Source organism: Carassius auratus, chromosome 41 (genome assembly GCF_003368295.1).
Source record: "Carassius auratus strain Wakin chromosome 41, ASM336829v1, whole genome shotgun sequence".
Lineage (NCBI taxonomy): Eukaryota > Metazoa > Chordata > Actinopteri > Cypriniformes > Cyprinidae > Carassius > Carassius auratus.
In genome coordinates, this window is record NC_039283.1 from 25,784,204 (window position 1) to 25,807,677 (window position 23,474).

The window sequence follows — 23,474 nt, forward strand, 5'->3', positions numbered from 1 at the left end:
TTATTTGCATTACATTTAAATAATATATGATGCCATTTTTAATGTGACCCTCTGGTTAAACACTGGTCCCTCCTTTTTTTCTGGATTGCTTTTTACAAGGCATTTCTATTTATCTTTTAATCACAATGCCACACTTCATTTTCCACATTAGAGTTAAAGTTGAGTGGATGTGGATTTTACCTCTGCAATAAAAACTATTATCACTAAATCCAAGAACCAAGATTAGTGCAATTTATTTAATCTAAAGAACTTTATTAGCATTAATGTTACCAAACAATTTACCCAAAGCATTTTACACAAAACAAGTAATGACAAAAAAAATAAATATAATGATATATTTGAATATGACAAACAACAAAAACATTTTTTGAGAGTGTACTGTACGTGTACTTAAATCACAAGAGAGCTGTATTTTTTTTTTTTTTTTTTTTTTTAATTTTTATTAAAACAATAGGAGATAAACACTTGGATGTTTGTTTCTGCCAGGGGATAAAAATAAAAAAAGGAAAAACATTATATATCTAAGTATATATCTCGTGATTCAGTTTTTGTTCTCTCAGAAATTGCGTCGTATATTTCTAAAGTCCGAGTTTATATCTCTCACAAATTTCATAATTGCGAGAAAATGAAAAAATTAGGAGCTAATAAAAAGTAATTTACATTTTTATCCCATGGCAGAAACGGAGTTCCATATTAAAAGAGTAGTTCACTTTTAGATTAAAGTAGTCCCGTTTAACAAAGACGCACACCGATCTTTGATTAAATTGACATGATATTTAATCATTAATGCATTCGACAGACTATTTTGTCCACTTCAAACATTCCCAGACGCTATTCTTTATTTTCTGCGTCATTCGCTCCACTCTTATTGCACGGACTCTTATTCTGCTCTTACTTTAGAATACAAAACAACCTCGCGCAACATCCGGCGAGAACGCCTTCTTATCTGAGGCGCACTTCCGCTTCTCTCCCCCTTCTGTGCGGTGCGAGAGAGAGCGCGTGTGCCTCAGAACCGCGGCACACATCTTATATAAAAAATCAAAAATACAAAAAAAATTAACAAAACTGAAGAAAAATACCAACAAAAAATCTACTTTTAGTACCGAGTGTCTCGGTGAAGCAGGATCCGCGGCAGATTGGAGGAGTTTGATCGCAGTAGGCCTGAGGAGATTTTAATCAGCTTTAACCGCCGAAACCTCGACGTCGAGCCGCACCGAACGCGTTTTAATCCGTCTCTAAGTGAGTGTTTAACCGTCTTCGAGGAAGAACCCGAGCTGTTTCGATCGTGTCCGCGTGTCTTCAATCAGGTCCGTGAGGATGAACCCCAGCGCGCCCAGTTACCCGATGGCCTCTCTGTATGTGGGGGATCTGCACTCAGATGTGACGGAGGCCATGCTGTACGAGAAGTTCAGTCCAGCTGGACCCATCCTCTCCATCCGGGTCTGCAGGGACATGATGACGCGCCGCTCGCTCGGTTACGCCTATGTCAACTTCCAGCAGCCCGCCGACGGTGAGCCGAACTCTATATATCTCTTATAAACCTTAGATATGAGGTCCTATCATTCCATAATTTCTCTTTAGAAACAAAATTTTCCATGTGTCGTTTATATTTTTATTGGTGTGTGTGTATATTTATTATATACTTTAGACTGTCTAATTTGTATTTAAAGTATTTACATTTTTTATTTATATATTTTCAGTATGTATATATGTATATATAATTTTTTTTCATATTCACACACACACACACTTTAGATATATGGCACATTTATATTTTAATATATATTTTCAGTTTTATTTGTGTGTGTATATATACAAATCTATACAAATTTGATATTGTAAAAACTAAATTGTACACAACTTTATATATATAACATTTTGTACAATTGAGTGTTTACATTAACAAATTTGTCTTTAATAACCGTGTTGTGTATTGTATAAATGTAATATTTATATACAAGATATTTTACACCTTGTATATTGTCTAATATTATTTTTTTTAACTTTTTTTTATTTTTATAATTGTGACCCATTACATTTTTAAATTAGTTTTCTATATTTGTTCGTTATTTGCATTTTATATATCTGTACTTTTTTATAATTTTGTTTAACGATTTACATTTGTGTACATTTTAGACGTTATATAGGATATTATTTTATAAATGTAACTGTTTATATTATAATTGTATTTGACAGTTTACATTTTAGATTTATGCATAGCTAATTTTACAAACTAAAACATTTACGTCTATATTTTAGAATGTTATATTTTTAGATGTATAGAATATCATGCGTTTTATATATTGTCTAATTTTATAGATTATATGCACAGATTTTTTTTCTCTGACCATGTTTATATATATAATTACACACTCATATCAATGTAAAGCAATAGCTGTAGTGTTTGAGTGAGTAGTTATTGTTAGTTTGAGTAACTGTTATGCTTGTGTTCTCCGTCTCAGCCGAGCGCGCCCTGGACACGATGAACTTCGACGTGATCAAGGGCCGTCCGCTGCGCATCATGTGGTCCCAGCGAGACCCGTCCCTGCGCAAGAGCGGCGTGGGAAACATCTTCATCAAGAACCTGGACAAGTCCATCGACAACAAGGCCCTGTACGACACGTTCTCTGCCTTCGGAAACATCCTGTCCTGCAAGGTGAGGTCGCGTGTGTGCTGCGAGACGCATGTGTGAGGTGTTTGTGCTCGTGCTCAGCTGCTCTTCTCTCTCTGAAGGTGGTTTGTGATGAGAACGGCTCTAAAGGATACGGCTTTGTGCACTTTGAGACCCACGAGGCTGCAGAAAGAGCCATTGAGAAAATGAACGGCATGTTGCTCAATGACCGCAAAGTGTAAGTGTGTTAAAATTAACCGCTTTGAATTAAACTGTGTTTGGTTTGGAGTGAAGCGTGATGAGTGTGTCTCAAACATCATGCACAGTCTTTTGCAAGCAAGTTTAGTATTTGTAACTATTATTCTTGTTTTCCATCAATAAAGCATCTGATGCTGATTCATTAAAAATGATCAATATTCAGAGTAAGAAAGCTTAGAATAAAAAATAATAAAAGGTATTGTGTCTTAAAGGTTCGTGGGACGCTTCAAGTCTCGTAAGGAGCGCGAGGCAGAGATGGGCGCCCGTGCGAAAGAGTTCACCAACGTTTACATCAAGAACTTCGGAGAAGATATGGATGACGAGAAGCTGAGGGAGGTTTTCAGCAAGTTTGGTGAGTTTTTTTTTTTCACATTTTTTATGTATTTTTAGATTTATTTTTATTTTTCATGAATTTTTATATCTAATTTATATTTTTAAATACATGCATGTTTATATAAATATTTTTTTTTCTCACTTTACTATACATATATATTTAGTTTTATTAATTTAGCTTAGTTAAGTACATAATGTTGCCTTTGCAACTAGCTGAAAGAGTTTTTTTTATATACATACATACACTACCGATCAAAAGTTTGGGGTCAGTGAGACTTGAAATTATTTTTATATTTATTTAGGTGCATTTTATTTCTAGATGTTTTGACCTCATCACATGAATCTGATCGTGTGTGTGTGTGTGTGTGTGTGTGTGCAGGTCCAGCGCTCAGTATTCGAGTCATGACGGATGACGGCGGTAAATCTAGAGGCTTTGGCTTCGTCAGCTTCGAGAGGCACGAGGACGCCCAGAAGGTGAGGAAGGCTTCAGTGTGGTTTGATCTCATCAGTGCAGCGCTGTAGCCTGACGCACTTCCTCTGATGCTCAGGCCGTGGATGAGATGAACGGGAAAGAGCTGAACGGGAAGCAGGTGTACGTGGGGCGCGCTCAGAAGAAGGGAGAGCGTCAGACGGAGCTCAAGCGCAAGTTTGAGCAGATGAAGCAGGACCGCATGACGCGCTACCAGGTGACCTGATGATGCTGATGAGAGAGGTCAAGGGTCAGCGTGTCTGTACGTCAACTTTCATTCTCATCTTCAACAGGGAGTCAATCTCTACGTGAAAAATCTGGACGATGGACTCGATGATGAGCGTCTGAGGAAAGAGTTCTCCCCGTTTGGCACCATCACCAGCGCAAAGGTGTGTACTAGCTAGATGATTTTAATTTATTTACATTTGAATGAACCCTCATCAATTCTTTAATCCAGAGATCGATCGGTTAACCTCAACTCTTTTTCCTGTTCATGCATGATTGATTGTGCTAAACTTTATTTGTATCATGCTTGCCATCACAAAAAGCTTTTGATATCTTTCAAATTCAATTTTATCGTGAAATTCAAACAAATGATTGATTTAAATCTACCATAAAAACAAGATTTTGACAAATGTTTATTTTACCAAACTGAGTTGAAACTGATCATTGTAAAACTTGCCTATGTGTAATTTAAATGTTTTTATGCAATTAAATTATTTGCATGTTTATTATAATATTTTGAAATGTATGTAAAATAACTAATGTGATTTAATTATATTGTAGTATTTTTTATATATATATATATAAAAATTAAATGGCAGTTTGTTATAAATATAGTATTGTTTATTATATTTTTCTGAAGTTATTAATGATGTGTAATATTAATACCTATTAATATAAAATACTTGGGGATATATATATATATATATATATATATATATATATATATATATATATATATATATATATATATATATATATATATATAAAATATATATATATATAAAAAATATAAAATATAACCTGGTATATTAATATCTTAAATTAAATAGCAGTTACTTATAAATATTATATATTATAAGATTATAAATTACAATTATTCTACATTTGAACTTTTTATTAGTGTAACCGGATGTTTGTTTAAAAATATCAACTCTGTATAAAATGTATAAATATTTACAAATAAGTGTTAATATAATAGTGAAGACTTAACCATTTTAACCTTTAATATGAATGTACTATATTGTTATATAAATAATATATCTATTAATTAGTGTAGTAATAAAATTAGTTGTGTAAATCAATAGGAATTGAATATAATAGTTTGGTTCCCCGTCTATTTGATCTGTTACTGAAGGAAAGACATGGAAGTGTGTGATATACATCCATCTCACACCGAACGTGTGTGTGTGTGTGTTAACCTCGGCGTCTCTCGTCCAGGTGATGATGGAAGGCGGCCGCAGCAGGGGCTTCGGCTTCGTCTGCTTCTCGTCTCCTGAAGAAGCCACTAAAGCGGTGACGGAGATGAACGGTCGTATCGTGGCCACCAAGCCGCTGTATGTGGCTCTGGCTCAGAGGAAGGAGGAGCGTCAGGCTCATCTCACCAGTCAGTACATGCAGAGGATGGCCAGCGTCAGAGCCGTGCCCAACCCCGTCCTCAACCCCTACCAGCCAGCGCCACCTTCAGGATACTTCATGGCTGCGATCCCACAGGTCAGAGGACGCTCTCACAAGCCCCTGAGGTTTACATGGATGATGCAGAGTCTAGAATTCACAGGAATGTATCGAATTAACCCTTCTGTAACTTCTTAAGCTACACACAGGTCCATAGTGGACACAAATGTCCATGCTGGCAGACATGAGTTCGGTCTAATTTAAAAAAGACACACTGAGGATTACTGAAAGCTTTAAAAACTAAAACCAGAGAAACGTATCAAGTTTATGAAAATTAGTATATTTTATAGAAAATATGTATTTTATGAAACGTGTTGAACTCTAAACCTGCTAGAAAATCAAAGCTGTAACTCTAAACAAGTTAAGTTCTGAATTTGAGGTGGATATCTTAAAAAATGAGCTTTTAGTAAAATGTTGTTTGGGCGCAGTACCAGATTCTCATCATTAGATGGCGGCAGAACTTCACCGATTCTCTCAAATATTACAAGCATACACATGTACACACATTTTCTTTTATTTGACGCATAAAGCACAATTTTAGCTGCAGTATTTATCCAGTTGGCTCTAGAAGCAGAAAATAAGGAATAACGCGAGTATTTGCTTTATAGGTCAAACCTGGAAAAAGGCTAGTAAATCTAGTAAAAGTTAACATTTTGAAGCATTGTCAACAGAATGGAAGCCTTTCATCATTTTTTGGTTAAATGACAGTGTGGTTAAAAATATCAGTTTTAATGGGTTTTATTGGGGACTATTTTTTTGGCTTTAAAGTCGCGAGAGAAACTATTTTGTGTCCCTAGCGCAAAATAGATTTAAGGAAATGGTGGTGAAATAGTAAAATTCCAATAATAATACACACATGTCAAAATTATACCAAAAAAAAACTAATCAAAAAGGACAAAAATGTCCAAATGACCCTAAATCAAATCAGCAGTATAAAAAAAAAAAAATCTAATTTAATTAATTTAACTATTTAGGAGTCTAAAAATGTAAAAAATTTAGGAAAAACAGTAACCGATATCATAGTGCTCACTCAGAGTCCCGTTTAAAGGTGTGCTCTCCTCGTAGTGTTCAGGGAATATTTGCCGTCGGAATCCAGGGGATTGGGAATTCTGAGTGCGTAGGATATTTCCACACTGATTACACAACTGCTTTTTGTGAATTTATTGTATTGAGCAACAGAAAGCTCCATGAAAGTGACTTGTTTAGACGTGTCTTTGCTGAATGCTGACGTTAATAAAGCTAATTCTATTCATCTCTTTCATAAACGCTTAGTTTAACGGCTTCACTTTAGTAAACAGGAGACACTAGTGTTCACATGCTGGCTGTCAAGGTAAAAGGTCAAGCAGAGGTCGTAAAGTCTGGCCTTTTCACACATTAAGGCATAAAAATGTCTTGTATGTGAACAGGAAGTGGTGGCACTAAACGTTGCACGCACAGTACATTATTAAATCAAGACTAAATGAGCCCGGTGTTTTTTTTCCTGAGAAGCTGAACATGTGAAATGCTTAAAACAAGAATAAATGTGTCGTTGGGGAATAAAATCATATTTTCCTTTACAATTAAGTTGATTTTTGTGCAATATGACTGGTATGTTTTCATATTTTTTATGATTTAAAAAAACCTTGTGTACTTGCATTAAAATATACACTTATTGATGTTTACTTAAATTATTCCTTAAGCTGCGTTAGATGATTGATAATTGAGTCGTCATGTGGTTTTCACTTCCTGTCTTGTGTGTGATTGACAGGCTCAGAACCGTGCAGCTTACTATCCCACCAGTCAGCTCGCTCAGCTCCGCCCCAGTCCTCGCTGGGCCACTCAGGGGGTCCGCCCTCAGCGTGAGTAGCTCCGCCCACATCCCCTCCAGTGCCTCGCACAGAGCTCCGCTTCACTGCTTTGCTTCTCGTTTGTGTTCCAGATTTCCAGGGCATGCCGAACGCCGTCAGACCCTCGGGGCCCCGTCCTCAAGCCTTCGGGGCCGTGCGTCCCGCCTCACAGGTCCCGCGGGTGATCGCGCCCCAGCGCATGGGTGAGCTCTGAGCCGGGCGTTCACAGGTGCAGCGAGCGCATTACTCCACAGCTCACTGATCCTGAGTGTGTTCTGTGTTCCCCACAGCGTCTCAGGCCATGGGCCCTCGCCCCAGCGCCGCAGGGGCCCCCACAGGGACGTCTCAGGTGAGAGGAGTGCCACAGTACAAGTACACACCTGGAGTCCGCAACCCAGCGCAGCACATGCCCTCTCAGCCGCAGGTGCCCATGCAGCAGGTACCGACCCGCTTCAGCTGGAAATAACTACACGACCGGACGAGAGTTTGGGGTCACTGAGACTTGGAATGATTTTGACGCTGCATTTATTTGATCAAAATAATCAAATTGTTCTCATCCCAAACTTTTGACTGGCTGTGTGTGTGTGTGTGTGTGTGTGTGGCAAATCTCAACTGCATGATTATATTATTGCAAAATGTAACCATTTATAATAGTCCAGCTCTAATCTGATGAATGCAGCTGTTAAGAGATAACGATGGACTGATGTCACAGCGCGTGTTTGCTTGTGTTTCTTCTCCTAACGTGTTTATATCTGACTCTGGTTCAGCCTGCGGTCCACGTTCAGGGTCAGGAGCCTCTGACCGCGTCCATGCTGGCTGCCGCCCCTCCACAAGAACAGAAGCAGATGCTCGGTGAGTTCATCCTCTCCTTCCTCTTGTGCTGCTTTCTTCTCTCCATCTTATGTCCTGTTAAATTAGAATAGAATAGTTTTTTAAACACTTTATATAAATCTGTATAATATGTTCATAGTACACCTACCTGTATATCATGCTTATAGTATTTAAAATCTGTAGACTATGTCCATAATACTTATCTGTGTAGTTATTGTACATATTATAGACCTTGTATATTCTGTACTTGCTGCTTATTGCACTTCTGGTTAGATGCTAACTGCATTTCGTTGCCTTGTACCTTACATGTGCAGTGACAATAAAGTTGAATCTAATCTAATAAATGTGTCCCTGCAGCACAGAAGCAGTCATCAGTAGCAAAGGGATATTTGGAGCAATAGACTATAATATTCAAATTCTAAAAAAATCTAATTCTATGTATATAAAATAACTTGTAAATTTAGTTTTAAATGGGATTTATTTTTATTTTTAAATATACAATATACCCATGTTTTACTTGGATTTATATATATATATATATATATATATATAAGTCCAAGTAGATAAAAATAAAGATACCAAATTTTAAATATCTTGTCTGTTCCAGCTCATCAACTTATAATTTTCTAATTTGCAGTTTCTAATTCAAATTTTATGCATTTAAAATAACTTGTAAGTTTATAGGGATAAAAAGGATAAAAATATATATATAATTTAAATATACAGTATACCTATGTTTTATTTGCATATTTCTTTTAATTTGTAAATATTATATATATATATTTTAAATGAATGTAAGTTAAAAAAAAATATTTTTATTAATTTTTCTCATGCATGCTCTCTTCTGCGACAGGTGAGCGTCTGTTCCCGCTCATCCAGAACATGCATCCCAGTCTTGCTGGGAAGATCACCGGAATGCTGCTGGAGATCGACAACTCTGAGCTGCTGCACATGCTGGAGTCTCCGGAGTCTCTGAGGTCAAAGGTCAGTGCTCGTGACTTTTCCTGATAGCGGTGATGTGGTTATCTCACCAGTTTAAGTGATAAATGTGTATTTGATGTGGTGTTTAATGATGATTTTGTTAATTCCAGGTGGATGAAGCGGTGGCGGTGCTGCAGGCTCATCAGGCTAAAGAAGCTGCGCAGAAGACCCCCAGCAGCGCTGTGCCGGCCGTCTAACACCAGGTGACCGCACAACTGGATTATATTATTTTATACTCTCTCACTGCTTGACTTTTTTCTAATGTTTGGCATTTGTCTTCCTTTTTTTTCTCAGAATGGTTCTGTCTTCACCAGGAGGGACACATAAAAAAGAAAAAAGAAAATAAATATCGAAAAACCAGAAACTCAAAACAGAAAAAAGCAACACGGTGACATGGTTTGCCAGGTTGAGACTAAATCTCCACCTTGATGATATTAAAACTAAAAAAGTACAAAAAAATAGAAAACTTTTAATTTAAAAAAAAAAATTCCAAAACATTCCTTTCTTTTTAAATTCTTCTTAATGAATGCTCGTTCTCAGTCGAGCTCTCGCAGTTGACGGCTGAACATTTGGAAACGTACATTGGATTAAACTGCTTGGATAAATAAAACTTTAAACATTTATCATCGTTCATGTGTGTTTTTATGAATTATCAGTTTGACCTGATCACGTGTTGTGCTGAAATCTTTCGGACCGAAACGGTTTACAGATTGCTGAAGCTGATAAACCTGCATGTTCAACATTTCAAGCTTCACTGAGTGACCTGAGGTCTGACCGCTGAGGATCTCGGGGTTAATGCCCTGAAGGATCATGGGCATCCGTAAGCGTTTAATGTCTTCAGTCATGAGATGGAGTGACGACATTTGGCACATGATCAAGGGAGAAGCGGTCTTGGATGCCTAGTATTTTTGTTGAGTTGAAGTTAAATGCCTGTGTTAAGGTTGTTGGTTACAAGTTAACAGAGGTGTAAATCTAGTTACTGTACTGGAGTGTCTTTTTAGTTTTACTGAGCGTCAAAGACATCAGCAACTTTTACTTTCTACTTCACTGCATTTTTGAATAGGCATCTGTGCACTTTACTCCAATTACACACATGACATCTAGCTTTTTCTGCAGGATTTTATTTCTGCTACAAAATAAGTAAAATACTTTATCTCGTGAGTTTTTCTCTTACTCACCCAAACTTGTAAACAAGTCTGTTTTATGGGAATGAGTTCCTTATCAATGAAGTCCAAAACCAGCTCATCCAGTTTTGATTTTGGTGACTTGGATATTTTTGTTTGGTTTTATTTTAAAGTATACTTGGTTATTTTTAAAGAGAACATTTTCAGCCTACAAATCATTAAAATAAGTATTTAACATATATCTTAACAAAAAAAAAAGTCTTACTGGTGTTTTTTTTTTTTTTTTTTGTCTTTATTGGAATAGCTTTGGCGGCTTGGGATTAAGTGTGATCTTGGGATAAATAACGAAGGACTCTTAAATACAAGTAACATTTTTTTATATATATGTGTGTATATCTATGGTGAAAAAAACGTTTTATATGAGTTTGATGTGTATACTACTATACAGATCTATGATTGACAGGTTTACAGCAGCGTATTCCAAGAGTAGCGGTCAAAATAATAAAAAATATATATATATTTAATTATGTAGGGACAGGTTTAAGATATTTATGAAAAAGAGAAGCACAAAGACCAATTTTATTTATGTTTAAAAAATAAATATCTAATTAATTATAAAGACGAGTCGACCGTTATTAGGATCCGCGTTCAGTTTTTAGGCGCGAACTTCGAGCGCGCGTTCAACTATATTCAGTCAGATATTAAAACCTTTACTTCCGTGTCATCACGCATCTTATTTGGTGAGTTGGATACAGTTACTCTTACTAAGTTGAAAACGCGTATGTTTGTATGTTTTAGGACGTTAATATGAACTTTAGGTCAGAATACCAGCGTGTGTTTGTATTCTGAGGCGGATTTGAATCGAGTGGATTCGCGTTATTCGTAACGCGGCGGTGTTGGTTAAAACTCGACATAATTGAGCTAAATCATCGATATTTCGCTTTTTTGTTGTTGTTATAAGGCCTTTAAGTGAAAAACCCTGATAGTTACTCATCTTATACTGACAGGAAAACAGGTTAATCAGGTGCACCAACCGAAAGAAAACTAAACGATCTTAACCTGGCCTTCAACTTTACAGCTCAGTCATTCTTATGAGCGTCATAAAAGCTGAAATATAAATAGATTGGTGATGCTGTCATTGAGAAACATGAATCACGTCCTGTTGATAAGACTATAGTGGAATATTAAGGTCACCAATGGGTGCAGTACAAATTAAACTGAAAATAATAATAATAGTGTAAATTCTGGAATTTGTCAAAGTGGTTAAATGTAGTCTTTCAAACAGTCAAAAAACAAACCAACCTTTTAGAATTAATAAATTAAATGTATTAAGAGTCTACAATACATAAATGCACATGCATGCACGCAAACACACACACACACACACACACACACACACACACACACATCTGTCTTGTCAACATGTTTGAATAGTTTTGCAATGTTTTGCTATTGATTTACCAATGAAGATCCAACCCTAAACAACAACTTGCACGGATGACATAAAATCATTCAGTTGCTTGTGCAAGTTGTAGAAGATCTTAATGATTTAAAACCTCTGTGGGAAATCATGTAGATAAAGTCAGAATGTGTGTTCAGGTTAGATGTTTTTGTAGGCCTGTATATCAGTTCATTAACCTCTGCATATTTGGATTAGGCTTATATGATGATTATACAGTGTTATAAAAGCTCTTGGCTTTTTCGTGTTGTTGACAGCAGTGTTTTCTCACTGTTCCTGGAGTTCCACCAACACTGCACATGTTGGACGTGTCCCTAATCAAACACACCTCAAACACATCACACTGTGTACTTTTTAGGACCTCAAGGAACACATCATTTTCTACTGATAAGATATATATTAAGAGCAGAAAGTGGCATTTAATGTTGCATGTGTTGAAACAATTAAGATGATTTACTAGCAATTTTAAATGACATTAGAAGTTTGGTTTCCTGAGAAACTGAAACTAAATTAAATGTTTATGCTTCAAATAAAATCCTTAAATTTTAAGAACATGCACCATCATGCATTCATATTCGATTATTATGCATGTATGATATTAAACATTTAGTCGTTTCTAAAACGAGTGCATGGTCATTTGGAGCAGTTGTTTTCTCGTTTCGTTTGTCTGGCATGAGTTTTTTTTTTTTTTTTTTTTTTTTTTTTACTATCGTGTTGGTGATAAGGTGGTGTCCTCAGTGTCTGTCTCGGACTGTCTCGACCTTCAGTAAACTCGGGCTTATCAAACCCATTTACAACCCGTTATTAAATCACTATGATTCAGACACTGATTCGTGCGATCTATCCCCAGACGTTCTGATCCCGAAGAAGTGCATGTTCACTATAAAACAGCATCATCATCTTCATCATCATTCTGCTGAACTGCACAAGGAATATAGTAAATAACAATGACAATTATATAGAGACCGTATGTTGTTTCTGCCATACTGGTTATTATTTAACATTGGTTTTAAAACCAGAAGAATAATTTACGTTAAAAACAAAAATGATGGAACTATTTCCTGTAGATAGTCTGCGGAGAACACAATATTCATAATGGAAATGTAAGTGGGATTACTCAAGTAGCTACTTGTTGATTTGATTGAAAGCAATATAGTAATTATCTTATCTGGTTTAGTTCTCTGTGCTAGGCACTGCTGCGATAATAAAGCCGCACATGATCGTGACGCTACTGAAAAACAAGAACACTTTTTTAAATTCTGAATTGATTCCGATTGATGGATGGCATGGCGTTGGTTAATTTCGTTTATCACATTACAGTTTGAGTCACACCCTTGTTTGTGCATTAATTTACATATAATTCAAGAGTTTAATTGCGTCAGTTTTTCAGTCAGTCAAATGTCAATTTATCTGATTTTCTTTAGATAAATGTTTTATTTGTTTTCTGCTGAAAACAAGAAAACAGTAAAAGGCAAACAAAACCAGAAGGTCGATCTCAGGGTTGTTTTTGGGAACGCTCTTTACCGTGGTAAAATCACTGTTATTCTTATTGCTGTCAGAAATCACACAAAAAATGGTGTAGAAGCAATTTTATTACTCAGAAATTGGAAATAAATGTACCAAGAAACCGCAAATAACATCAAATTAAAAGTACAATTTTGAAATATTTCAAACTTACTCCAATAATTTGTTTTATTTAGCTACAAGTTGCATCCTCAATATATATATATATATATATATATATATATATATATATATATATATATTACAGTACACCAACAATATTAATGAAACACCAATGTTTAATAAATATTTTGGATGGTAACATAGTTTTACAGGGACTTTGGATGTGACACATTAAAGTACAGTTTAGATTCAGATCTATGTTTAACAAATTGTAGATTCCCAAACAGACAAATAAACATCCGCTGGTGCATCATCAAACTCACAGTGACTAGGAAAATATTAAAGATATAGTAATACACCACTTACATCGATCGTTAGAACACACAGCTACATTTAAAATGAGAGAAATATAGTATAGATAGTAAATATAATGGAAGAGGAAATCTTTATTATATAAATAAACTTCTGCCACATACTTTCAGTCTTTGGATTTTCTCTGTTTAATTATATTTTTAACCTGTTTACCTGTAAGTATATAATTTACTCTGGTTTAAACCTGTGTGATTTACTTTCTTCAGTGGAACACAAAGATATTTTGAAGAACTGTGGGACAAAAAACGCAAAGAGCTTTCTCAAAATATCTTCTTTTTAGCTTTGGAATGATATGGTGTTTTTTTTTTTTAATGACATTGTTTAAATTTTTGGGTGAATGTTTGCATAATCTCCAGCTCTGATTTGAGCTGATGAAATAACGTCGTCATCCTTCCCCTCCTCAAGGGTCATTCACCTTTCACCGTTCTGGATTCGTCTGTTTGTAGGTTTATAGGCTCGCCTGTAATGATAGGGACCATATAATGAGTACTTGAGGAGTCCTTGGTCGCTTGGTACGGCCTGGTGTAATGACTCCAGCAGAGATTATATTGCCTCACCTCCAGTATTTCCCTTATACTGTCTTATCTCCGTTTACCCAATTGCTAAACAGTTGTTGTGTTCACAGTAGATGTAGATTGACAGGTCAAGGTTCAGGAGTTCGACCACATGAATGCTTGTTATAAATAGGAGCCGTTTCAGAGACAGATGCGAGTCTCTCACAGCTTTCAGTCTACATGAGGGTTGAGTTCTAGACGATTGCACGTATCTGGTGACGACATGGATTGCGAATGCGACGGTATCGGACAGTCGAACGCCATCCTCTTCAACATCCTCAGCCGAGGCGGGTCGACTCCGAGCGAGCCGAGCTACAAGCGGGTTCCTCAGACGTGCCACTGTGAGAAGCGCAGGACGGTTTGTCTGAAGACTCCCAGCGAGACGTGTCAGGTGGCTTCAGACGTGCTGGTGAAGACCGTGCACTTCATGAAGAGTTTGCCTGCGTTCCAGCAGCTGCCTCCTAAAGACCAGCTGTCTCTGCTGCAGAACTGCTGGGCTCCGCTCTTCATTCTGGGTCTGGCTCAGGACCGGGTTCGCTTCGAGGTCCACGACTCTCCGGCTCCGAGCATGCTGAAGAGAATCCTGCTCAACGGCCGAGAGACGGCGAGCTCCGATCCAGAGCAGCCCACGCTGGCCGGCGCACAGACGCTCAAAGAAGTTCTCAAGAAGTTCTGGAGTCTGGATTTAAGCCCCAAGGAGTACGCTTATCTGAAAGGCACCGTGATCTTCAATCCAGGTACGGTCTCCAAAACCAACATTTTGTTGCACATTAAAACATATGTGGTTACAAATATTACATAAAAAAATAAAAAATGTTTTTAATATAAATAAATTAATATTTTATTAACACTGTTTTTCTAACTCAAGTTTATTAAAATAGATTTAATTATTTACAATTAATTTATTCCAAAGTTATTAATTAAATGTATAAATTACTATAATTTTAATAAGATTGATCATTTAAATAATTATTTTTGTTTTACAAAAAAATGCATATATACAAATTGTAATTTAATCTGAATATATATATATATATATATATAGATATATATATATAGATGTATATGTAAATATATTTATTTATATTAAATGATTTAATAATAAAAAAAAATTATATCCATTTAATGTAATAAATAATTACTTTTAATATATAAATATTTTATTTTATTAAAATATATTTAAAATAATTAAATAAAAAATGCCATTTTAATTTAGTTGTAAAAAGATTAACATTAATTTAAATAATATATTTAGAATTTTCTATCTATCTATTTATATTTATCCTGTCATTTTTACCAAAAATTTACGCATTTAGCCATATATTTTACGATGCACTCACCTGTTACTGTATATGTATAAATATTTTATTTTATTAAAATATATTTAAAATAATTTAATAAAAAATGCCATTTTAATTTAGTTGTAAAAAAAATTACATTAATTTAAATAATATATTTAGAATTTTCTATCTATCTATTTATATTTATCTGTCATTTTTACCAAAAATGTACGCATTTAGCCATATATTTTCCGATGCACTCACCTGTTATTGTCTCTCTGTAGATGTGCCGGGTCTGAAGGCGTCTCTGTTCATCGAGGGTCTGCAGTATGAAGCTCAGCATGCTCTCAAGGAGGTCCTTGTCCCTCTTCATCCAGAGGATCGAGGGCGCTTTGCCCGAATCCTCCTCACCGCGTCCTCTTTAAAGACCGTCACTCCGAGCCTCATCACAGAGCTCTTCTTTCGGCCGGTCATCGGTCAGGCAGATCTGCTGGACTTGTTGATCGACATGCTTTTCTCGAGGTAGTGACCCAAAGACTCACCGACTGCTTGAATTCCAACTTTCCCAAGAGCTTTATCTTCTCCGGTGTTCATGGGAAAACTGAGGTGCGATCGCTGGATGAAAAGGGTTACGTCTGATATATTTGACAAGTTACAGTCTTCAGCACATCTTTATTGTTTACACAGTTTAATGAAATTACTGCACCTTTGTAATGGTATTTAGGTCACAAGTTTGTGATTTACTGATTGTTGCCCTTTTTTGCACCTACGGGAGGTTCGTGTATTGTCTCTGTGAGAAAGTTAAAGGAAAACATTTGTATGTTCATAAATATACCGCATTTAAATCTTTTTTTTTTTTTTCACATGTTGGTGTGACTTGTGTGTTTGTCTTGTACTTCTGTATAACTGTTTTATAAATACTATACTAATTTTATAATCTAAACAATTCTCTCACTGATGTTTTTTCCATACAAGAGAAGCCCGAAAACTATTTAACCAATGTACGCCATCCCCCAAAAAAGTATTTGGACATTTGAATTAAATTTTAAAAATGTGTAAACGTCATTATCAAAGCAAAGATCAAGGCAAATGTTGTTTTCTGTAGGGAAAGATGCACAAACACACTATTATATATAGTTTGAAATGCTAAAACAATAGATCTAGCTATTAGTATAGCTATTGTGATGAAATACACCTGAATATAGTATTTCTTCAGTATATATGTATCCTGTGCACAAATGACTCACCAGAATTGCTAGAAAAGCTTTTTGTTGGCGTTACATGATATTCAGTAATTAGTAAACAAGTATTTCTTTACAACATTAGCCGTGCCAAAACATTGCAAACACAGTCTCATGCTTTGTCAGTGTCACGTGTTTGTTTCTAAAAGAAGGCCAAATTGCATAATTGTAATAAAACAAGTTGTGTTTGCGGCTACAGTACATTGTGTGCCGAGAGGAAGTCTGACGGAGACACTGCAGGGTCAGTGCATGGTCTCCACATTATGTCCCTGCATATTTGTTTTTAATAGCAGATGATTGCTCTTGATGATTGCTTAAATAGTTGCACTTTAATGATGTCAGGATATATATTGAGTGGCATATGTTAGTGATATACTGGGTGATCATACATCTCTTTTCCAAGACGTAAATTGCCTAAAATGTCCAGGTTTTGGCTTTGTTTTCCATTGTTTTCATACTTATAGTGGAACAGGTGGGATATGAAGGGAATGGTCAAAGTAATATAATGTGTAAGGATACTAAGAGAGCAACTCCTAGACATTTTAGACAATTTAGATATTTATTTTATTTTTTTTAAATAGCATGTGCAATTTGTTGCTTTCATGAACATTGCATGATGGAAAACCGCATGCATGGAGAAAAAAAATGTTCATTAGCATTTTTATCCACATTTGAGTTGCAATGAGCATAGTATGCTAGTAGCATGCTAGTATGCTATGCAATATGGACTGTATACCAAGATTGACATTTTCTTTACAAAAACTATACAATAATGCCTGATCAACAGATTTGTGCAGAAACAAAACTAATGACAAAGGCACAATATTATAATGTCAGAACTGACCATATACACAAGAAAGCATAACTCATAGCTGGTCTTGGATCAGTGGCTCCAGGTTTGGGTTCCTTTCTGGATAGTGTGTACTATAGTGCCCTCTTGTGATGATTAAGACCAACACAAACAAAAAAGCCATTTTGAGTAAGTTTCTGAAGCCTACGGCCTTGTTTAAAATATAGTACATGAAATGATGCATTTTAAAACGATAACCATTTGAAACGGTAGTTCACTACTACATCGCAGTGATAGGATTTTTACTATGGTATCAATTTAGTAAAAAAATTTTTTACCTTTGCTTCTCTAACCAAACCATTAGTTAAGAAAGATGCAATTGAGTCCGAAATGGTTTACAATCCTAAAGCAAGACAACAAAATGCTAGCACGCCCATGTTAAAACAACAAAACCATTTAATGATTGGTAACTTCCAATTAATCCTTAAAAACTATGTTGGATATGACCAAATTAGCTCGACTAATAAAACAGAGCAGATAGTTTTACAGAAGGGTAAAAAAAACAGAGGACAGTTGTGAGGGGAATTTTATCTGTAGTTTGTCCCTCCTCCGAAATGTACAACTCCAACAAACACTAGGATTTTATTTCCTTTCTATTGTCAAACCAGCCAAACAAGTTCATAGCACAGTGACCTGAGGGAAGCCGAGGGAGGAGGCGGACACCAATGCAGTTTTCAGAGAAAAATGCTACGCGGTAAAGAGAAATTTTCTGTGGTAAACACGTATGAGTGTAAATATGTTCTATGCGATACAGTACTACAATCGTTTTCTGAAACAAAACAGCCGGTGTGATGACAAAATGGTGCATACAGTTTAAATTCATACAGTAATCAATAAAAATAGAAAATGAGAGGAAACTCCCTTTTTATTTCAATACAAAAAAATTGCAAAAAATAAAATAAAAATATATATACAATGTATTTCAAAACTGACGTTGCACCATACAGAGGTGGCTGAGTGCAAACAGTCCCAAAACAACATTAAATGGTTTAAACATAGTTCAGTGACAACTAGTTTAAGTCTTGTTGTTGTTATTAATCACTGCTGAATACATGCATGTTTACTAGATACATCACCATTTAGGATGACAGCAGTGTCTCTTGTCTCTAAAAGTATAATTAGAAGCAATACTTAGACGCCCTCTGATGCCAATGGCTTGGTCAGGAAACATTTCCATCATAATGTAACTGTTCACATGGCTTCTTACGAGGGCAGTAGGAAACCATTGGTTTTTTTGCAACAGGCTCCTTTGTTTAACATTACACTCATGACAAAAGTCTTTGGGCATTCTGTCAAATAAAATCTGTCCATAGCATAATAAATGCTTTCACTGAAATATGAGAGGAACACATTGACAGAGAAGAACACTAGATAGGCAGTAATAATTGAGAGGGAACAGCTGGAGTGTTAGCGTAAAAGTGGAGCCCCTGATGAGTCTGTGGCCGAGCTCGAGTAGTAATCTGTGAAGGGAAAGAACATGCGGATTTTAGCAATTTATACATGGACTTCAAACCTCTTGCAACTCTGCATTTAACAAATATTGTAAATAAAGGAACAGTCATGTATAGTTAGTGAAATTGAATAGGCAATGGACCTGGCAAAGAACATTCCCTATGTGTATTTTTTCATAGTCGCAGTGCTGACCAATGGCAAGACTCTTAATTTGGCAGTGACCGCTGGCCAATCATAAGTGGGACTATGCTACAGTTCCCAAAGTTTTAAGCTCGTCCACTTTTAACCACTTCCAGAGACTAAGAGAATTGATTTGATGCTCATGTAGTCAAATACTTTCCAACAGCCACAAAACAGAGTTTACTCCGAAGAATATTTACTCAGCTAGTTTTGTATAAAACTTAATTTCAATATAAGATGATTCAGGGTTGACATGTTTACGTTGGATTTTTATTTCATCGTTATTATTACGATATCCCATTCATAGTATTTTGTCACATTTGGTCCCGCTTTTTTCGCCTGCAAATATTCGCCAAGCCATCAACAGCACTGAACTACAATTTTAGGCAAAAACTTTCTTCAGTATAGATTTGTAAAGCAACACCCTACATTTACACACGTCTCTAGCATAGAAGGATCCCACAGTGCCAGAAAAGCGAGAACTTCAGACAAGTTAGGCTACATAATAAGAGCACCACTATTATGTGAGGAAGGGTAGATGTGATCTGATATAGTGGAATTGTGGATAAACTGCTTGGAGTCGAGCCAAAGCCCCTCAAGAACGTTTGTAAAGTGAGATGAGAAGCTTCAGTGTTCACTGTCAGAAGCTGCGACTACAGTTTATGGAAAGGACTTAATTATTTGGGGGGGCGTAGATCAAAGGAAGGGATTCCAAATTCAAAAGTAAAGAAAACATTTGGGAACAGAATCATTATAAAAGAGCATCGAGAAAAGAATACGCCATCCTCAGGCTGCAATTCCACCATGGTTAGGGTTAACACTGCACCATGGACTGCCAGTAAAATAATATTTTCCCATCAGGCCATCCAGAAAGTATAAGAAGCAATAAGCAAGACACTTACTTTTCCCGCTGTGGCCTCTCATCTTTCGGGCGAGCTCATCTGACGGTGTCAGTTCTGACACTAGCACCTCGGGTTCTCCTTGAGGGAAAGAGAAATAGCGTAAAAAAAAAACAAAAAAACATTGAAACGTCATCGTGCCCTACTGATACTCTTATCCACAGCACTCACCATCACTAAAGGTGAAGGTCATGGTCTCGTTCCCACTGTCCGGCAGCGTGCCATCCCTCCTCACATAAGTATTCTGTATTGCATCGTGCGATTTATAGTCTTTGCTTCTGTAACCCTTCGAGGACTTGTTGCGGGTGCTGATGCGTATGACGCCGTGAACCAGCCGACACTCGGCTTCCTGCTCCTCCAAGTTGTAGTCCTGAGCGATGCTGTTGATCAGATCGCTGATCTCGATGGTTTTCCGGGAGAAGGACACTTCGGACGTGCATTTGGCCAGCTGCTCAATCTGGTGCATTTTATAAAGTTCCAGAAGCTTTTTAGTGATTAGCGAGTCGATGTCAGTGCCACCGTCATCCAGGTCGTCTAGATCCAAGTCCTCCCTTGAGTAGATACTGGTGGTGCTGCTGGGACGCTGGCTGTTGTCGCCCTTTCCAGTCGTTCGGGTCCGTCGTGGAGGCGCGTCTGAGTTGACAGGGTACTCCACTTTCTTTCCAGCAAAATAAACGTCGCCGTACCTGAAGCTTTCAGAGCTTCGCAACGGCTTTGATTTGCTCGCTTCGAGGCTTACGCCGCACGTGGGATTAGACAGAGCCAATCCATTGCTCTTCTTTGGTTCTGGCTCAGCTTTTAAAGGGTTGTCAGTGGAGCTCTCGTTGGGCGGCAAGCAAGGTTTGCGAGACCCATAAAGCCCACAGGTGAGAATGCAGCACACCACAGCTTTGCAACCACTCCAGCCTAGAGAAGCGCATGAGCCGCAGGCTTGCGTACCTTGAGGAGAGTCAGCGGAGCCTGGGATAAAGCCCAGGGATTCTGAGCCTCGTCCATTGGCGTAGTGAGGATGGGTTTTACAAGGGAACTGCGAGTCTGTGCTACAAGGTTGCTCGCTGTAGTTCTCCTTGCAGGTCTCCTGACTGGTGCTGCTGTCCCTGGAGTAGGTCCGGCTTTGCCTGTAGCCATCGGCTCTAGAGCGGCTTGAGCCATGAGGACGCGTCTTGTGATGTGATCCTGTGCTGTTGCCAGGCATAACTCACCACATACACGACCTGCAGGAACATGGGACGGATGATAATGCAGATTTAAAGAACTAAAATAGCTCACAAATTGAAGCATTGTCACATTTTACGCAACTAACATAAACAGAGCCAGTATTAACATTCAAGTTCACACTGCACACATAAAGCAGAGCAATTGTGCTGAGCCTGTTTTTGCAGAACATTGTAATGCATTATTTGCAATTTAGGCTTTTATGGAGTAACATAAAATGACAATTAAAAGACGCCTGTCAGGTTTGATCCAAGTTAAATGCGCAGAAACAGACAAACAGCACTTAATACTTCAGTAAATCTGGCAATTCTCCTAATCATTTTATAATTTATGACATATGTAAATACATATGCATGGTGTTTCGATAACTCTGATGATGTGTGAAACAGGCCTTGTTACAGATTTTAAAAAAATGCCAAAAGGTTCATTATAAACAATGACTGCTAAGAAAAATGACTAACGTTTAGTGAATATACATAAGAGTCAAAGAGTTAAACAGGCCTCAGATTTCTGAGATATTGCACAATGACTTCCTCAAGCCTGGAGAAATAACAACGACAAAAAAAAACATAACCGTGCAATGATTATGGTGAAATCAAATAATGAAATGGACTGTTAAACAGTCGTGGCCTATAATGGTGAGAGAGTGGTAACCCAAAGGTTGTGGGTTCGAGTACTAATTCAGAGTATGGGACACCACACTTTATATCAGCACAACCATATCCGGATCGTAATATTACACATTAAAAATGATAAGCTGAATCTTCTGTAGCTCTGGTTACACTCCTAAAAATAAAGGTTCAAAAAGTGGGTTTTCTCAGGTATACCATAAAAGAGACCATTTGTGTTCTCCAGAGAACCTTTTTCTACTTTAAAGAGCCTTTTGTGCTTTGGAAGGATTACATGGATGTTAAAGGTTCGTCGTGGAACCAGATATGCCAATGAATAACCATTATTTTTAAGAGTGTGGCATGTTTCAATTCAGTAAAGATGGTTTTCTTTGGTGGGCAGGAATTACTCAATCATCTTGTTATTAATTTCTACAAGTCGCCTTTATTTATATAGCGCTTTGAAGAATACAGATTGTGTCAAAGCAACCTCAAAATTGGAAAACAGTGTCTCAATGCAAAAGGACAATATAGTAAACACTCAATTTTAGCTAAAGGCTAAAAGTTCATCATTACATGTGTCATCTTTACAGTTCATTACATGTGTTTTTAAATACACTCCCTTCTGACTTCGGCTTTCATCTAGTCAGTGTTTGACTAAAGGATTGCGTTCTTCGTTTTCGATGAAATCGGTCACAAATTCTTAGAAAGCGACATGACATCCGTACTGTGAATGCCTGATATAGATAAGTATTGTCATTTGTCATCACCCAACAGATAGTTTGAGGACATTCTTGTGCATCAAGTGGATGAGAACGAAGTACTCAGAATACATCCGTAAGGACTGGTTATTGTTTTCTGTTCATTATCAGTCTACAGTTTAGTCAGGCCTGTAAAGTGCGCTCTGGCCACCCCAATAAACTTTATTCCCACCATTTAGCAGATGGAACATATGTATTGGCAAAATGCAGTTTATCTGTCCAAACAATATCAGATGCTTCATTAGTCTGTTTTAACAGCCTCTAGCTGTACTCGTCTCTATGGCTGTACCAGAACATAATTATTTATGGCTACAATTCTTTGGAAAGTCCCTTTAGACTCAATGCAAGCGGATAAATGAGCACGCATCCGATCCATTGATTGAGGATTCTAGTGACTCGAGTCCAGAGAGGATGGTTTGTCAAGGTGTCACTTACCGCATAGGCTCGGATCAAATCTTCAGGTGTTTGGAGAGCAACTTCTAGCTCCTCAAGATCGCGGAAGTAGCCCGAGTGTGAAGTATTTTCCCTTTGATGCGTTATAACCTCCACTTCATCGATCTTTGTTTTGATTGACTTACTGGAAACGGGTCAAACGTTTCGATTTCGTCGCGCGACACGCGCTTTCAGATCCGGCTCACACTGAAGCTTTGATCGGTGAGATTCGCTCCTTCGCCCCGCCGTGCCGTATTTTACCTGCGGCTACAGGTAAATCCAACGCCCACTTGCAGGTAAGCAGTGACGTCACACCCTTGAAACGGATGTGTTGCTTAAACCTCCTAAATACCTTTTGTTTGTTTACTTTACCTTTTCCATAAACCACATAAAAAATGAATATAATATTGCCAGTGTTTTGGGAAAAAGTGTTAT

The 23,474-nt window shown here is 37.1% G+C and overlaps 3 protein-coding genes and 1 long non-coding RNA gene across 6 annotated transcripts; 2 read left to right on the forward strand and 2 right to left on the reverse strand.

Annotated features, from left to right (window-relative positions):
- Positions 1-956: 956 nt before the first annotated feature.
- On the forward strand, positions 957-9,609 carry LOC113059413 (polyadenylate-binding protein 1). Its single transcript, XM_026227886.1, has 15 exons — positions 957-1,510; positions 2,463-2,656; positions 2,734-2,849; positions 3,082-3,221; positions 3,582-3,676; positions 3,751-3,888; positions 3,965-4,060; positions 5,115-5,387; positions 7,096-7,186; positions 7,267-7,377; positions 7,465-7,613; positions 7,942-8,026; positions 8,859-8,989; positions 9,097-9,189; positions 9,281-9,609. The coding sequence occupies exons 1-14, from the start codon at positions 1,318-1,320 to the stop codon at positions 9,181-9,183; spliced, it is 1,899 nt and encodes a 632-aa protein (XP_026083671.1). The 5' UTR covers positions 957-1,317; the 3' UTR covers positions 9,184-9,189; positions 9,281-9,609.
- On the reverse strand, positions 5,286-7,089 carry LOC113059415 (uncharacterized). The gene is made up of 2 exons (XR_003278090.1): positions 6,379-7,089; positions 5,286-5,438 (listed from the first exon to the last, which is right to left on the reverse strand). It is a non-coding gene; the product is annotated as an uncharacterized LOC113059415 (long non-coding RNA).
- A 1,157-nt stretch (positions 9,610-10,766) lies between the features above and the next one.
- Positions 10,767-16,344, forward strand: LOC113059414 (nuclear receptor subfamily 0 group B member 2-like). Of its 2 annotated transcripts, XM_026227888.1 has the most exons (3): positions 10,767-10,850; positions 14,255-14,858; positions 15,686-16,344. In XM_026227888.1, exons 2-3 carry the CDS (start codon positions 14,345-14,347, stop codon positions 15,925-15,927), a joined length of 756 nt encoding a protein of 251 aa, XP_026083673.1. In that variant the 5' UTR covers positions 10,767-10,850; positions 14,255-14,344; the 3' UTR covers positions 15,928-16,344. The 2 variants fall into 2 exon arrangements, with proteins under 2 accessions (XP_026083673.1, XP_026083674.1); XM_026227889.1 differs by lacking the exon at positions 10,767-10,850 and having other exon boundaries at positions 14,228-14,858.
- A 1,849-nt stretch (positions 16,345-18,193) lies between these two features.
- LOC113059416 (keratinocyte differentiation factor 1) lies at positions 18,194-23,332 on the reverse strand. 2 transcript variants are annotated; one of them, XM_026227891.1, is made up of 4 exons: positions 23,043-23,332; positions 20,195-21,237; positions 20,027-20,101; positions 18,194-18,952 (listed from the first exon to the last, which is right to left on the reverse strand). In XM_026227891.1, the coding sequence occupies exons 2-4, from the start codon at positions 21,216-21,218 to the stop codon at positions 18,900-18,902; spliced, it is 1,152 nt and encodes a 383-aa protein (XP_026083676.1). In that variant the 5' UTR covers positions 21,219-21,237; positions 23,043-23,332; the 3' UTR covers positions 18,194-18,899. The 2 variants fall into 2 exon arrangements, with proteins under 2 accessions (XP_026083676.1, XP_026083675.1); XM_026227890.1 differs by having other exon boundaries at positions 20,027-20,104; positions 23,043-23,330.
- Positions 23,333-23,474: the final 142 nt, after the last annotated feature.